The sequence below is a fragment of the Megalops cyprinoides genome, chromosome 16 (assembly GCF_013368585.1).
Source record: "Megalops cyprinoides isolate fMegCyp1 chromosome 16, fMegCyp1.pri, whole genome shotgun sequence".
Taxonomy (NCBI): Eukaryota; Metazoa; Chordata; class Actinopteri; order Elopiformes; family Megalopidae; genus Megalops; species Megalops cyprinoides.
In genome coordinates, this window is record NC_050598.1 from 30465924 (window position 1) to 30478820 (window position 12897).

The following is a 12897-nucleotide window of genomic DNA, read 5'->3' on the forward strand; positions in this document are numbered from 1 at the left end:
CAACATATCCTCATGGTAAGGTTTGCACCCTTAATTCTAAGCTAAATTCATTTCAACCCTTTTAAGGAAATGCATTTTGACTTGAATCGGAACATACTGACTGAACTTTGAGCACTGAAGTATCTTTCAAAATGCGTTCTCAGGATACAACCCAAGATGCATAGCTTGAGTATGTAATCTTTTCTGCTGGTTTGTTTTTCTTCTGGATTTGGAGACTGGGGACGTTGTCCTTAACATCATGTGTCACATTCCTCCCACGCAGGTCTGCTGCCCCCACATGTAAGTAGGGTACATGTAGCGTACTTGGTTCAAGCTGGGGGAGATATGTACGCCACATTGACCCACAAGCGCATATTACCCAGAAATGGTCATGGCTGCAGAAAGCAGGCACAGAGGGATAGCAGACTGGCCGTGCCTCTACCTCAGCTGACCCTTCAGGCTCACAACTCTGTATGAACATGTGGTTGACATGTAGACTGCGTCCCCAGCTGACACCTCAGGCTAAACACTTTGTACTTATATTCCCTATACTTTTGGCCAGTCCTAGTCCCCAGATTTCCCCTGTGTGAGTGGCCTGCCGCAGATACACTATCACTAGATTAGGAATCTCATCAAAAATAATGTGCAGATTCGTGCAAGCTGGTCAGCCAAATTAATTAGGATAAATAGTTCGAATCAATGACAACAGCTGCTCCGAGTTACTCCTGCGTCCTGGCGGCCATTCTGCACAGGACAGGACTTTGCAGTGCATGCAAGGAGGGTCCCAACTGCTTGCCCTGCATCTGTGTTTCAGACCTGAGCCTGGAGTTCAGCCTGACGGAGGACTACTGCAGGAACCATTTTCTGGTGGGTCTGCTGCTGCGGGAGGTGGCGGACGGCGTCCACGGCTGCCCAGAGATCCGGCAGCTGGCGGTGGCCGTGCTCAAGAACCTCATGGTCAAGCACGCCCTGGACGACAGGTACACCACCTACAAGGTGAGTCCACAGCGGACACCCCCTGGAGGGCCGCAGTGCCTGTAGGGCTACTCTACCCTGGTTCTGGAGGGCCACAGGGTCTGCAGGGCCTCTCTGCCCTGGTTGAAGAGCAAGTTGAATCGGTGCAATCCAGATAAAAATAAATTGTATCAGATACCTGTATAGCACTGGCAGATGGTTCAGGACGTTCACAACTGTGACACAGTAGCCCTGCAGGTATTGTGGCCAAACAATATTGTGTTCCTAACAAACCACTGATGTTTTGAGGTTAATGTGTAACCAAGGTGTATTCAATGCAAAAGTCACCCTAGATAAGGTTGTTTGTGTAGCAGATGAGTCATTTTATCTGAGGCAAATAATCCAGCGGAGGGTTGCTGACTCTGCCGGTCACTCTAGCACTGTCATTGAGTCATGATCTGAACTGTGCCCTGGACTCCACAAAGAAGTCACCAGTAGACCCCCAAGACTCCTGCCACTAAAGCTGGGAACTGACTCTGAGAAAGGTCAGGAAATTCAGGAAATTCAACAGAAAATGGACCATAAGCACATACTTTGAATTGCTGCTGAAGTGAAACAAAATGTTATCTAATAGCATTGACCCATACCCTACAGCTTTAAACAGCCATAATTTAGTATCTGTCAGAGTTCATATAAACAACTCCTCAGAGAGCTCTTAACAGTCTTAACTACAGTCTGTGCAGGGCTTGCTATGTTCTGTGAATTTCTGTTGGTGCTATCGCCTGTGAAATTTTGCTCTTCGTGTAGCCTGATGCTGTGTTTTGGGGCATCAGTCCTGAGCATTGTACTGCTGGAAACTGTTAGGGAAGGAGCTCACATTAAGCCTCAGAACTTTCAGTTGTTCACAACTGAAATACTCTCATAGCCTGATGTGATAGCAATAAAGCACATGATTTAGCTCAAAATTTAACTCAATGAGGCATTCAGCTTTGTACTTACAGATAGAAACCACTGTGCTTTGGCATGGAAACTCATAAGTAAGCAATTTTACTGTAATACAAAGTTGATATGGCGTGAAATTGTTTTGTGATTTCCTTCAAGGGAGGGAAGGCTGTGAAGCATTCCTACATGAATCTTTGAGCTTTGAGCATTTTACAGAGCAGGAGTGTTGCAAATTACTGAAGGTTATTGAGCAAACTAAAATATGATCAGAATGATTTTTATCATGCTACCACACCTATAAGCAAATGGCCAGCATTACTTCATAGGATACCTTGTGGGCAGCAGTGCTGTGTAGTGGTAAGGAGCAGGGTTAGAAAGGTTACTAGCTGCTGTATCCTTGGACAAGGTACTAAACCCACAACTGCCTCAGTAAATATCCAGATGTATAAATGGATAAAATTGTGACATAAGCAAGTTGCTCTGGAGAGTAGCATGTTGTTCATCTGGTGAATAACAATCATGTAATGTAACGTACATTGGCTGCCGGTTCGTTCCAGGGACATCCCAACAATTTTGACCATTACAAAGATAAATGGCTGTTTTTTAGTCAGCTACTACACATGTCTGCCAGCTCTGACAATGGGCGGCCTCCTCTCCTCTTTCTGGGGTATTGTTTTCGGGCTGCTGGGACCTGAGGTGGCTGAACTCCAGGAAACAGGGCTTCCACAGCTGTGTGGCTTCCTCCCTATTACACAGAGACAAACTGACTGCCAACCAACCATTTTCAGTCTTTAGCATTTTTATCAGTAGATCATCATTTCTTGATAACTTACTCTCACTTTATTATTACATTGTCATTGTTATTGGATGTTTTTTGTGACTATTTCAAAATTCCAGCAGTTTTCAGGACTCCAGTACTGTATAATTTTATTATTATTAATATCAGCTACATGGGCCTACATCACTAGTGATCTGATTATGAATCATGGAAATTACTTCAGGAATGAAAGGCAGACAGGAAAAACAGATTTATTGCTTTAGAACCTGTTGCCTTGCCAAAGAGATACAACTGGATTTCATCCGACAGGACAGGTCTTGTAGAACAGGAATACTTTTTTACAAACCGTTTTCACACTTAGGTCAATACCATGCCCACTTTTTCAAAACTCTTAACACAGTGTGCTTAACAACCACGCACATGAGCACATCAGTTAATCTTTAGTGCAAAATGCACCAACAACCAAAACACTTCATAATTCACCCAAAAGTGACTCTTGCTCCCATAACTATGGCAAATGCGCTCTCCCAGCAAGACTACTTGTCACCCAAAATACAATGGACTAAAAAACAGAAACAACTTAAAGCATTGCAAAATGCATGTGTGTTGCTGTATCCTCTGTTTTTGCATAGATTAACACTGCATTGCAAAAAGTAAACTCAAGTTTACAGTACATATTGTAATACCCAACAAATAAATCTGAAATGCTGCAGTATGCCTCATGACAGCTCTATGCTACAATTTCTGAGGTATACTATAGTACAACAAAAAGTCTGCAGATGGTTTTCATTTCCGGTACAGTAAGGTGAAACAACAACACACGATACTACCACTAGAATTCTGCTGTGGCCCTAATTCTGATCCATGTGTCCTCTGTATTTTGAGTCAAATTTTTATGAATTTCACATTTACTGCAACATTCACCCTTGCCTTGAACCTTAAGAAAAAAATCTTTAGCATATCTTATCCACCCCTACTATCCTCCACGCCCCATAAATATTTGAAGCCAAGCAGCTATCATGACACCAAGAACAAACTTTTTGATCTGTTGTTTTGCCTGTCACAGTAATGTAAATAACACTATTGAGTGTGGTAAATTTACCATAGCTGCATTCTTGGGTCACTTTCTCTCACTGATAGCCCATGACTTACATATACAGCAGTAATAGTGAAAAAATCTCTTCGGCAGCAACTACATCTATATTTTGTCTGTATAGATGGTAACAAGGCTGCAAACAAAAAAACTGAATAAACTTTCTGCTAAAATCAGAATAATCTGTCTTATTTCAAGCATATAGTTTCATTTGTCTGTCAGAATGCAGCATATTTCCATCTACAGTGATCTAAATTTTGTTAGGTTTTGAACTGAAAGTTAACTGTTTTGAACAGAGTATCTAAACGTCTGCAAAATTTACTGTAGTTGTAAAGAATTTTGCTGGTGGTGAACATTGACTGAGAGGGGTATTCATGAATTTCGGAAGAAGTGGTGTTTGAATGCATTTTGTGTCAAAGCAATACAAAAGTATACACAGTTTAGTTCACATAGTCTACTGATATGGTGAATGTGTTAAGTGTTTTGAAAAAGTAAACATGGTATTGAGACACGTGTGAAAATGATTGTAAAAAAACTGTAAATACAGTTAAATATATAGTGTAAATATATATGCCTGTCTCCTTTCTTTCTTTCTGTGTGTGCCTGCGTGTGTGTGTGTGTTTCTGTGTGTTTGTGTGTGTGCGCGCCTGCGTGTGTATTTGTGTGTGTGTGTGTGTGTGTGTATGTTCATTTGTGTGTGTGTTTGTGTGTGTCCCTACATATGTGTATGTGTGTATGCATGTGCCTGTGTGTGTGTGTGCGTGTATGTGTGTATGCATGTGCCTGTGTGTGTGTGTGTGTGTGTGTGTGTGTGTGTGTGTGTGTGTGTGTGTGTGTGTGTGTGTGCGTGTGTGTGTGTATGTGTGTGTGTGTGTGTGTATGTGTGTGTGTGTGTGTGCGTGTGTGCGTGTGTGTGTGCGTGTGTGTGTTTGTGTGTATGTGTAGAACCAGCAGGCTCGGATCTGCGTTCTCTACTTGCCGCTGTTGGAGCTGCTGTATCAAAACCTAAAGCAGCTGTCTGCTCGGGACCACCCCCCAACACCCCCCAGCCTGGCCCTCACGGTGAGAATCCACCCCCCCAAATCCCTGAGTAACAGCAGAAAAATGAGCACTTTCACACACACATCTTGATTGCCTCATTTCAAATCCATTGTGGTTTTGTACAGAGCCAAAATCATGAAAATTGTGTCACTGTCCAAATATTTATGGACCTAACTGTACATCATATTACACTGGCCAACAAATGTGATAATCAGCTAGCAGGTTCTCTCTGTTAACTCAGGCAGCTGGCTAGCTCAGCGTCAAAGCATATGCACAGCTCTTTACAGTAACAGCAGCTACCTATCTGCACATACAATTTCTTCTGCTATGCCAAAATTTTCCCTTCCCGTCATGATGAGGAAGTTAAAAAAGGCTGACACAGCGGAGGAAGGAACTGTTCTTACAGGTGGTGCAAGCACCATCATGCCTTTAAAGGCCTCTTGCAACAGCATGACACAGTGTGTTCTGTTTCTGAATGGAGCCATGGCAGACAGAGAACACCCGTGTGCTAATCACATCCGTTTCCACGGTCACGCCTGTCCTGTCATGCAGTGGGCTGGTCAGGACTCAGTTTGAATCTCAAATTCAGAAATATTGCTTTTGGTTTCTCTGATTCAGACACTGCTGTTCGTCTCTCTGATTCAGACACAGTGCCATCGGTCTCTTTGATTTAGACACAGTGCTATTGGTCTCTCTGATTTAGACACAGTGCTATTGGTCTCTCTGATTTAGACACAGTGCTTTTGGTCTCTCTGATTCAGACACAGTGCCATCGGTCTCTCTGATTTAGACACAGTGCTTTTGGTTTCTTTGATTCAGACACAGTGCTATTGGTTTCTTTGATTTAGACACAGTGCTATTGGTCTCTCTGATTTAGACACAGTGCTATTGGTCTGTCTGGTTCAGATGCAGTGCCATCGGTCTCTTTGATTTAGACACAGTGCTTTTGGTTTCTTTGATTCAGACACAGTGCTATTGGTCTCTCTGATTTAGACACAGTGCTATTGGTCTCTCTGATTTAGACACAGTGCTATTGGTCTCTCTGATTTAGACACAGTGCCATTGGTCTCTCTGATTTAGACACAGTGCTATTGGTGTCTCTGATTTAGACACAGTGCTATTGGTTTCTCTGATTTAGACACAGTGCCATTGGCCTCTCTGATTTAGACACAGTGCTATTGGTCTGTCTGGTTCAGATGCAGTGTTATTGGTCTGATTTAGAGGCAGTGCTGTTGGTCCCTTTAATTTAGATAGCGCTATTGATCTCCTTTGATTCATATTCAGATACAGAAACAGGGCTTTTAGTCTCTCATTGAAGCAAAGGATTGTTAAGATGCTTTCGCACACATTTTGGCATTTCATTCTCACACTTTACGTCCACGAGAGACCGAAGCAACTTTTACCTCACTGTCAGGGATCATGCATGTCTGTGAAAGTGCAGGAACTTGGAAGGCAGCACATATTTAAGGAGAAAGAGTAGGCCAGCCGAGCTGGTGGGCCATTCCAGTTAAAGGCATCAGCTTACAAAGTTTGCCAGCTACTTACACATGCAATCATGTTAAAAAAAAAATGTACTCCATTGCAGTGAATGCTTTGCACCAAGTGAAACCACAGAGATCTTCATTTTAATTGGAGCTGAGTAGCTAGTGACTTCATATGTGATGCTGCCAGTGATGGCAAAAACAATGAATTTAAATTGTGGTAAGCAAGAGCTAGCTAGCTAGCTAATATGTAGCAACAGCTCAAATGGTGAGCACTGCGTGATGCATACAGTGACAGAGACCAACAGATTCTTTACATCGCTGGATTGCTAGCTACCTCGCTCTGTCGACAGCAGGTAGCTATCTCTGAATATACTCTCGTGTGCTATACTGGGCCTTTCCCCTCAGTGTAATGAGGAAGTTCTGATGCAAATACTGACGCAGCAGGGTAAGGAAATCTTACAGGTGACACAACGCATGACTTTTCCTCTTTAAAAGGAGCCGCAAGGGACTGGGAACCCACTTGTGCTAACTTAATTGATAAATATTAATTAGTATAAAATTAACAGATGTAAATGTACATGTGAAAGCAAATGTACATGTCAGTCACCTGTCTACTGACTTGTAGTTAACCCTTCACTACACAAATTATGAATGGAAACAAGGTTTTAGTCTCTTTAATTCAGACACAGGGGTTGTTAATCACTCTCTGACAGTGTGGAGGATTCTCCCTTTTGCTCTCTTCTCAAACTGTGTGTCCTTGACTTGCGCAGACATCAGGAGATGACCTGATGCTGGCATCATTGGACCATCGCAGGACCAGTGCGGCTGTAGACAAGGAGCAAGGTGAGGGCTCGCTGTAGTTCCTCCGCCCAGCTCAAACCACTGAGGGCCTCTGAAGACCCCGCTCAGTGCCAGGGATCCCAAATCACCAACCCAACTCATACTTGGATCCGGCTGGTTCTGTGTCTCTAATGTGTTTATAGGCACAGCCCAAACTGCATACAGACGTGTTCCTGTGTGTTGATGTGGATCTTTTGTGTTGACGTGGATCTTGTGTGCGTTTCTGTGATTCTCCTTCTAAGGGTTTACCGCACAGAATGGTCATATGGTGAGGAGGGAGGACTCCAGGGGGTCTCTGTTTATGGACGAGAGCAGCGATGGGGTAAATCTCAGTTACACGCCTAACGTAACACAGCGTTACGCATCTACTGTAGCACACTGAGCCTGTGCACCTCTATCCACCAGATCACAGGCAGCAAGGACTGTGGTGTTGTTTGTTTTTCATTTAAAAATGACCTTAATTACTACGTGCGTACTCTCCTTGTCTTCCACGATTGGGAGAAGGTCTCTTATATTAAATCATACTTTGGAGCTGTGAAAACAGTGAAGCAGATGCGACAGAGACGCTTGAATTAGTTTTGTTGTACGCAGGAGATATGAATGCATAATGAACAATGGATAAATATGATTCCATGATACTGTGATTCTCTTCAATAAAATGAAAAAATTGATGATGATGATGATGGTCACACTGACCTGTTGCTTTCCCTCCAGATCCACAGGCGGGGCTCCACGATGAGCACTCTGCCCCCTGTTGGTCGGCTGGGACAGTACGAGGTCAAGGGCCTGCTGCTGTGTTTCCTGCACATTGTCAGGACCGTGTCAGAAGGTCAGTGCTGCCAGCAGCTGTGTCACTCCTTTTGCAAACCTCCCAACAATGGTTATCCATCCAAAAATAGTCTCTGCATAGAAGCCCACATCTTTCCAGCTCTCCTCTTCCTGGTATCCAGTCATGCATCACCGTACAGCTGGTGTTCAATGTTGGAACATGTTGAATGTTGGCTCTGCCACTCTCCCCAACGCACCAATAGAATTGCCTGCCTTTGCTTCATCCACCAACAGAATTACCTTCCTGATTTTGCTACCAGACTTATTTCCTGTGATCCCCCCCCCCCCCTTATATCCTGCAGACACACTGCTGTCCTACTGGAACAAAGTACCACCTCAGGACATAATGAACTTCCTCAGTCTTTTGGAGTAAGTACAACCTGATCGCCATAGGTGGAATATTTCCAGATTCTGGTGGGTTTTGCTCTGTTCTGTATTGGTCCAGTCCAAAGTTCTGCATCCTGTACAGAAAACCACACGGTGTGGCATTCTGAATTGGCAAACACAAAGGCCAGAGGTACCACTCACGCAATCACAGCCACTTCTTTCATGTGTGATTAATTTTTAATTTCAGCTGAGCTCCTGGTTCTGATCGCTCTGTCCACTGTGGCCTGTCTTGGAGCGGGACACTGTGTGTTTGCTTAGTACCCACTTCATCAGTACCGCTGGGCCATTCCTGGTACTCCAGACCACGGTTTCCAGCCTCCTCACTGAGGACATGTGGCATAGCTCTGAATTATGGCTTCACAGATACAGGAAACCTCTCTAAAGAGCTCTGTAAATAGGAAAGTCCCTCAACACTCCACTGTACTGGTAACAAATTTGTGCAAAGGCAATTGTAATTGAGATTATAATGTAATACAACAGTGCAAGTGACAAGTAAACAAGTGATTAATGTGCATAATTTATACTAATATTGTGAAAGAAGTATAAGGACAAATATAAGGACAGCTGTTGGCATGGTGCTTTAAGGCTCAGGGAGTGCAGCCTGTGTCCAGTATTAAAAACCACAAATGGAAAACCGGTGAACACCAAGTGTATCTCAGTGGGATTGATTATATTAAATTTCTTGGGAAAAAGGAAAAAGAAATGCGATATGTATTTGAAAACAAAACCCAGGATGAAGCTTTTGACTGGACGTCCTGAGTACTCAGCAGGGAAATACTGATGCGTGTGTGAGATTTATTTGTGTATTGGAAACAGTGTTGTGTTTTTAATTCCCTTCAGGATTTGTCTGGTACAGTTCAAATACGCTGGGAAGAGGAACATTGCCAGGTAAGAGATCTGCCCCAGGTTCCTTGTGTTCTGGGTTCTCTGAATTCCTGCCCTGGGGTTTGTGTGGTTGAGTTTCAAAGGATGTATTACTGTTGCTTTCTTGAGCGGGATAGAAAACACTCAGACACAACAGTATTACTAGGGATTATATGAGTTGTATGGATGGTTCTAAGTGTTAGACATTCGGCCCATATTTTAGTTAAACTGAAAAAGAAACAATTTCTTCAAGTATGTTTCATCACAACTCTCTTCCCAAGTTATCAATGACTTTGTACGTGTGTGTTTGTGTTTCTGTACTTCTGTTTGTGGGTACGTGTGTGTGTGCGTGCACGCCTGCGTGTGTGTGTGTGTGTGTGTGTGTGTGTGTGCATGTGCGCGTGCGTGTGTGTATGTGCATGTGCGTGTGTGTGCATGTGTGTAGGGGTCAGGACGCCTGGGTGTCCAAGCTTTTCTCTCCAGACAGGAAGTCACAGACCATGCCCGTCATGCGGAGCAGAATGGGCCTCATGCAGGCTAAGATCCAGCAGTTCAGCACCATGGACACCTCGTTCACCCTCAGCACAGGTGTACTGTCTACCTGTCCTTACCCTCTATACCACTGTACCCTGCACCCCTCTGCTTCGCCCTGCCCCGATCTGTCAAACATACTGCAAGATTTTCACTTTGCTAAAGTAGGATTTTTCGTTAGGATATCATGCCATTGCACTTTGCTGTTGTCAGTACTGTTGTCTAGCAACAGTGGAATGCTGGCCCTTGCAGTCTCGTTCTTACGAGTGCCAATTCACTCCTCAGGGTCGGTACCCTCAGAGGCTGAGATCAACCACCATTCTCTGCTGGAAGGAAACATCTCCACTGAGGTCTGTCTGACTGTGCTGGACGTTATCTCTCTCTTCACCCAGAGCTTCAAGGTCAGCTGATCCTGCGCACGTCCTGTGGCTGAGTCATTTAATGTACTTTCGGCGTGTTCTTGTTAGTGTAAGACCAAGCCAGCAGCACTGTGGTCTAGTGGTGAGGAGCAAGGCCTGTAATCCAAAACCTGTTGATTTGATTTCCCTGGTGGATTGCTGCTGTTTTTCTTTTGAGCAGGGTACTTAACTCACATTGCTTGAGTAAATATTCAGCTGTATGAAGAAAGGGCATGTCAAAAGCTTTATCTCTAGTCTACCTTCCTCTCTATCTATCCTATCTATCTCTATTTTCTATTTAAAAAAAGCACTTTACGCTAGTTTAGCACTTAACTCAGTATTTTAGTGACTTCTTGTAGTACTTACTATAATAACTACTGCTAGCATTGTGACGCACTTGTTTGGAAGTCGCTCCAGGTAAGAGTGTATGTTAAATGATGTAATGTAATGTAATGTAAATTGTCAGGCACATAGGTCACTCTGTGAGACTGTGTCTGCAGAGCTACTTCAATGTAGCACATGGGCGAGGCAGCTGAACGTTCTGCGGAATGACACAGATGGATAGAGAGTCTACAGAGACAGAGACAGAGCGAGAGACGGAGTCTATAACTGAATATATGAAATTCTGCGAAAATCACAGGAATCACAGGAAATCCATTAGAGGCTTTCCAAATAACAAGTTGGAGGCCTCAGCAGAAATGCGAAAGTGTATTAAGGAGAGGAGAACTGCTTTTATTAATGGGGATCAGGACCTTGTGAAGTCAAAGAGGAGGGAATTGAGGTCGATCTTAAGGAAGAACAAAGAAAACAAAGAAGTATCATTTGTCAATGTCAATTTTATTCAAGATTTGATAGTCCCTTATGCACTGATATTGATGAATTCATTTTGATGCTTTTATTAACACAACAGCACACTCGGTAGCCGCCAGCTTGGCCAGAGTTAAACTAAGTAAAGCACCTGGTCTGGACGGACTCAGGGGCAGGGTGATCAAGACATGCAGATTTGAGCTAACAGCAGTTTTTTACAAAATTATTTCAACTCTTACTGAATAATCATGCTGTTCCAAGACTATGGAAAATATCCAATATCATCCCTGACCCTAAGAAGCCAAGAGCTACAGAGCTTAATGACTTTAGACCTGTTGTGCTGACCAGTATCCTGTGCAAATGTATGGAGAGGGTCATAGCTAACCATCTTTCACCATCACTTAGTGAATATGTTGACCCACTCCAGTTTGCGTATAAGAAGGGCCGGGGTACTGGTGGCGCAACACTGACACTGATGAACACTGTCAGTGAACACCTGCAACAGTCTAAGAGTTATGCCAGAATCTTATTTATCGATTTTAGCTCAGCCTTCAATTGTATGCAGAAACATATTCTGATTAAAAGACTCTGTGATATTAATAAAGACCAATGAACTGGTGATTACAAGATTGCACAATGCCTGCCAGGATTCACCTGTTATGATTCATGATCAGCCTGTAGAAAAGGTAGAGGAGTTTAAATATTTAGGAACTTTCTTCGACTGCACTTTAAGTTTTACAGGGAACACAGAGTACATTTTTCAAAAAGCAATGCAACGTCTATATTTAATCAGAAAATTCGATTCATATGAGGTTAGCAAGACCATTCTAGAGACCGTGTACAGAAGCCTTGTGGAAAGTGTATTGACCTTTAATATGCATATTATTATTATGCATATAATATGTATGGGAATCTTGGGGCTAAGAACAGAAACAGACTTGCAAGAATAGTAAACATGGCTAGTAAAATTATTGGGAGAGACCAGAAACAATTGGGACACACTTATGAAACACAGATGAGACAAAAAGCCCAACAAATCGAAGACGTTATAGAGCCGCAACAGCAACCAAGAATATCTACAAAAAATCATTCATTTACATTTACATTTATTTATTTAGCAGACACTTTTATCCAAAGCGACTTACAAAAGTGCATTCATACCAAGTGCAATAACTTTGCTTAACTCACAATAGGCCACTCATATGGAATCCATATTTATTTATACTGCTGTCTGTTTTGTGTATGTGTACTATTTATTAACTGTGTTTTATTGTATTTATTGTGTCTGTATTTTTAACACCTACCTGTGGAGCCAAGGACAAATTTCCACATTTGTGGACAATAAAGTCATATTATTATAGATCTTAAGTTTTGATGGACTTGTTGTTCACCTCAGAACCAGCTCCTGGACAGCGACGGCCACAACGCCCTGATGAAGAAAGTGTTCGACGTCTACCTGACCTTCCTGAGGATCGGCCAATCAGAGGTGGCGCTCAGGCACGTCTTCGCCTCCCTCAGGGCCTTCATTAACAAGGTAGGCAAGTCTGTGTCATTATAAATACCGATAGATTTGTGCGTATTTCCTGAAGAAAATGCGATGTGTGGTTGCCTGTTTGCGTTATTGACCGCGTGTGGGAATCTGTGCGCATTGGAATTGCCATCACCCCCCTCCCTCTGTGTCTGGCGCTGCACAGAGCCTCAGACGGAGGGGTGTGTGCACATGACTCACAGCTCAAAAACCACAGCACCAAACCGAAGACGTTGTGAGAATCTGCACAATTTTTCCTGTTGAACCAGAATTCAGAGATTCGGCTGTGTAAAAAACATATTGTTCAAACGCGGGAGTGCAAACCTCCTGCTGTTCGCGCCTATACTTTTGAGTGGAGGTAAAATTGGAGTGACTTTAATATCGTTAAAAGTAAAAAAAATATATATATAAAAGTACAAGCACACCAATGGTCAACGAGCCAG

At 43.1% G+C, this 12897-nt stretch overlaps 1 protein-coding gene across 1 annotated transcript in view; it reads left to right on the forward strand.

The window, feature by feature from the left end:
* Positions 1–12897, forward strand: part of dock11 (dedicator of cytokinesis 11) — a 75216-nt gene that overhangs the window by 40822 nt on the left and 21497 nt on the right. The window contains exons 32-41 of the mRNA XM_036547802.1: positions 794–975; positions 4692–4808; positions 7042–7114; positions 7354–7433; positions 7826–7940; positions 8242–8308; positions 9167–9214; positions 9636–9778; positions 10007–10122; positions 12323–12460. Coding sequence (XP_036403695.1) covers positions 794–975; positions 4692–4808; positions 7042–7114; positions 7354–7433; positions 7826–7940; positions 8242–8308; positions 9167–9214; positions 9636–9778; positions 10007–10122; positions 12323–12460 — 1079 coding nt within the window. The remainder of the gene's footprint in view (positions 1–793; positions 976–4691; positions 4809–7041; positions 7115–7353; positions 7434–7825; positions 7941–8241; positions 8309–9166; positions 9215–9635; positions 9779–10006; positions 10123–12322; positions 12461–12897) is intronic.